The sequence below is a fragment of the Apaloderma vittatum genome, unplaced genomic scaffold (assembly GCF_000703405.1).
Source record: "Apaloderma vittatum isolate BGI_N311 unplaced genomic scaffold, ASM70340v1 scaffold39194, whole genome shotgun sequence".
In the NCBI taxonomy this organism is placed as follows: domain Eukaryota; kingdom Metazoa; phylum Chordata; class Aves; order Trogoniformes; family Trogonidae; genus Apaloderma; species Apaloderma vittatum.
This window is the reverse complement of record NW_009711669.1, coordinates 11,179-15,008: the sequence shown is the minus strand read 5'-3', so window position 1 is coordinate 15,008 and position 3,830 is coordinate 11,179. Positions and strand designations below refer to the sequence as shown.

Genomic DNA, 3,830 nt, shown 5'->3' with positions numbered 1-3,830 from the left:
GATGTGTGCAGGTCCCACCATTCCTCGTGTGGGAGATGGCAGCCTCCCAGAGTTGGTGCTTTAGCCAGAAACTACATGCGTGGCATAAACTCTTGGTCTGTGTGGCGTTGCCTCATGTCGAGTTTGTTTTGTTTTCCCCTTAATATGGGAACCCGTGCTTCCTCCGGGTATACGAGGAGCGTACTTTGTTTGGGATGAGAGAACCAGAGGGAAGACCAGAGTGAAATGTTCTGAATCTGCCAGGCGGTGCTGTGCCTCTGCATTGCCCAAGAAGAGGCATGGTCCAGCATTTTCCCATATGGTCCTCCTCCCCTGACAAATGCTTGGGGATGTGAGGAGCAAGTGCATAAACCAGACCAAGATGTTCCCATGAAACATTTTCGTCCAGATATGCGTGCCGATCCCGTTCCTGAAATACTCTTGCCCTTCACTTGTCATGCGCAATTTGAAACTCTCACAGATAATAGTGTCCTGGGAAAATCCTTTCGGAATCGATAGACATAACAGCTGATGTGTTCTTCTCCTCTCCCTTGTCGGAAGCTGTGCCCTAACTTGGCTCTTTCCTCAAGATCTATTGGTGCTTCTGGGAAAGTGCTGTGCTCTTGAAGCCTTGTTTATGGAAAATGATACATTTTTAAAATCTGTTATCTTTAATGGGCTGCAAGATAACTCTATAAGTGTGTGGCATGTGAAGATGGTGCTGAGAAACAGTAAGTAACTGAGATGGGACAGTATTCTCATAATATTTTTATTTGCCTTCCATTTTAATTCAAAGCTTTCTTTCTCCTTCCTGTCTTTGTCTTTGTTTAAACAGCGTCCTCTGGCTCCTGCTGAAGCTGCTCTGCCCGTGTTCACAGAGCCGTGTTTCCCTTGGCTGCCTGCACTGCAGAACTTTGCTGTGTTCCAGGCACCCCCCCACACCTCGCCCCTTCCCGGGGTCACTGTGGAAGGGCCATGGCAGACACTGGGGAGGGGAAAAAGGAGGAAGCTGATTATAAAAGACTTCACAGCTTTCCGCTGATTAGGGTAAGAAGAGGAATGGATTATGCATTTACCAGTGTTACAGATAGGAAATTCTACCTTTGTTCTTACCAACCTTCTAAACTAGAACTCCTCCTGTGGAGTAGCTGCTATGAGAACAGGCTAGTGGTCCTGTGAAGGGATCGTCGTCCTCACCGCTGCTTTCTCCCTGTCCTTGACCACTGTCAGGGATATTTATTAGCACCGTTGTTCCCCTCATCAGCCAGGGGAAGCCTGGGGCAAAGTGATGCTTCTAATAGATTGAACATGCTGCCTTTGGAGTGCTCTCCTGTGTTCTGGAAGCAGTGTGCTTTTTTGCCTAGAGGAGCTGGGGTAAAAGATCTTGGTAGCCAGCCAGATAGCAGAAGAGGAAGAAAAGGCTGTGTAATTTAGACTTCTTTGTCATGCTTATAGCAATAATTAAGGACTGTGGTTGGAGCAGTTAATACTGCTTTACCTTCATCTTATAACAGAAAAACTGGCGAATGTATTTATCTCCTCTAAGCTGTGCTTGCTTAGTCTTGATGTTAGGTGGAGAATCATTCTGCACTGGCTGGGACAGAAAAACAAATGGATCACTTGTAATGCAATAAACTGTTTTCATATTTACCATTCTCTGAAACAGTGGAAATATTTGATGTGCAGACAGGCCCATGTTGCTGGTGATGGCCCCCAGCTTGAAGCAAGCATTAAAAGTCACAGGGAGTGCTGCCTTTTGCCCGTGCCTGGTACCCTAGGCCCCCACTATAGCCTATGCAAAAGAAATGGCCACTTACTGTTGTCTTGTGTCTAGCTCTTATTTTTCTGCTAAGTTCCTCGTGTTTGTTTGCTCTTTCCAGCACACAGACATGCCAGAGGAGATGCGTGTAGAGGCCATGGAGCTGTGTGTGACGGCATGCGAGAAATACGCCACCAACAATGAGGTACTAGGCAACTCTCGGAACGGCCAGCCTTTGGTTGCTGCGGCTCAAGGAACCTGCAGGAGCAGGGCTAAGGGTTCAGGGCAGAGTGGAATCAGATCCTGACATCCACTTACTCCCTTCCTCCTCTGAGCAAGGGGCGGCAGAGAGCTTAGCTAGATCCCAGATTTGGTTTCCTTTGTCAGCTGGATGCATAATAGCACTTTGCTTTCCTGCAGGAAGCGGAGATTTGTAGCGATGCTGCCTCCCAAACCTTACCTCCTTCCTAATCCTGCCCTACCTGTGACGGCTTCCACTCTGTTCATAAAATGCCCTGTGCCCTGAGGGCTTCGTTCAGAATGATGTGGAGACAGACCCTTCTCATCCATTCTTCAGTGCTGAGCAAGACCATCCCCATCAGAGTAGGGAAGAGACTCATTTTGGGGATGAGTACATGAAAGTACCTGAATCTTTAGAACCTTAGAACAGACAGTAGTCTGTTAAGTCTTCCTTCTGGGCTTTCAGACTCCGGAATGAGCTTACTGAGACCATAAAATCAGGGTGGTTATGCGAAAGTTAGTCTTTGGAAAGGTTGCCCTTAACTTCAAGAACCAACGATAAAGGAAAGCTCACCTTGCTGCGTGTGCAGGGCACAGACCGCTCATTGCCAGCGCAGTTTTGTGCTGGAGCAAGGCAAAGCTATGAAGCCAGAGATTCCTTCTGTCCCATCCTGCCTGAGACACCACCGCATGTCACTGTAAAATCTTTCTCTCTTTTTTTTTAGAACAAGCAGGGTGTGATCTGGGAGAAGCGAGCCTTTTAAAAGTCAGCCTAGTTTCAGTGTTTTGGTAATTAGATGGAAAAAAATGGACTCCTGTAAAAATAGCTGCAGCTTAGTGACCTGAATCTCCTCTCGTGCTCACTGCACCCAGCGTAACTCCATCAGCGTCTACACCACAACTCTTGCTTCAGACTGCGTGAACGAGACGTGATTGTTAGATGTTAGATAGTTCTTTAATTTCTCCTAGCTGCTGTGTCAGAGGGTTCTGAAAATGGAGACCTGTTTTACCCTTGGGCGTAGCTCTGGGGAGCTCCCAGTTCCTGCAGTGCAGCTGTTAGACCTGTTGCCCCTGGCCTCAGTAGTCTTATTAAAGGGAGAAGACAACTAGGGGGATGTTTGCATAAAACCTCACTGCTTGTTCTGTCTCACCCTCTACTCTCTTCCTTAAAATTCTGCAGAGCGCTGCCAAGATGATCAAAGAGATGATGGACAAGAAATTTGGGTCCTCCTGGCACGTGGTGATTGGGGAAGGTTTTGGCTTTGAGATCACTCACGAGGTGAAGAATCTGCTGTACATGTTCTTTGGTGGCAGCCTGGCCGTGTGTGTCTGGAAGTGCTCCTGACATCCGGCCAGATCCCAGACCTGCTGCGTGCAAGAGATTTCTTCCTTCTCTTGACAAGTTTTGTACAATCTAGCAATCTGGAGGTGGGGCTTTATTTTTAATAGTTCAATAACAAGATTGTTTCTTTTTTTTTTTTTTTCATACTGACGTAACAGTTCTGTGGGATTCATATAGTTGGTCCGTGTATGTGTATAAACTTGCTAAGCTGTCCGGTCCTTGCTGGTCGGATTTCTCATCTGTCTGTGGCGGCTTCCTTGGTGTTTGAGCTGAAGCAGGCAGTAGCTGGGGAGTAGGTAACCTCACAATGGGCTGCAGAGCCGTACAGCAGCGTGAGGAAAGGGAAGCGAAAGAGAACAGGTGCTATCTAACCCTACGTTTGTCTTTCCTCCCACTCGTTCCACATCATGTCCTCTCTTCTCTGCCTTCCTCGCTACCATGTGGTGCAGCTCTGACCAGCACCTGTCTTTCCTCTCTCTGAATGCCAAGAATATCTTCTTCCTCCCGCTC

General features: G+C 47.5%; 1 protein-coding gene across 1 annotated transcript; it reads left to right on the top strand.

Annotated features, from left to right (window-relative positions):
- The first annotated feature begins 855 nt into the window (after positions 1–855).
- On the top strand, positions 856–3,394 carry DNAL4 (dynein, axonemal, light chain 4). The gene is made up of 3 exons (XM_009867701.1): positions 856–1,026; positions 1,860–1,943; positions 3,159–3,394. Exons 1-3 carry the CDS (start codon positions 955–957, stop codon positions 3,321–3,323), a joined length of 321 nt encoding a protein of 106 aa, XP_009866003.1. The 5' UTR covers positions 856–954; the 3' UTR covers positions 3,324–3,394.
- The last annotated feature ends 436 nt before the right edge of the window (positions 3,395–3,830 follow it).

Excerpts from the sequence above, each read along its gene's own strand:
- DNAL4 (XM_009867701.1), top strand. The coding sequence starts at position 955 with ATGGCAGACACTGGGGAGGGGAAAAAGGAGGAAGCTGATTATAAAAGA. Across the intron at positions 1,027-1,859 it reads ACAGCTTTCCGCTGATTAGG|CACACAGACATGCCAGAGGA; the intron begins GTAAGAAGAGGA and ends TGCTCTTTCCAG. Across the intron at positions 1,944-3,158 it reads AATACGCCACCAACAATGAG|AGCGCTGCCAAGATGATCAA; the intron begins GTACTAGGCAAC and ends AAAATTCTGCAG.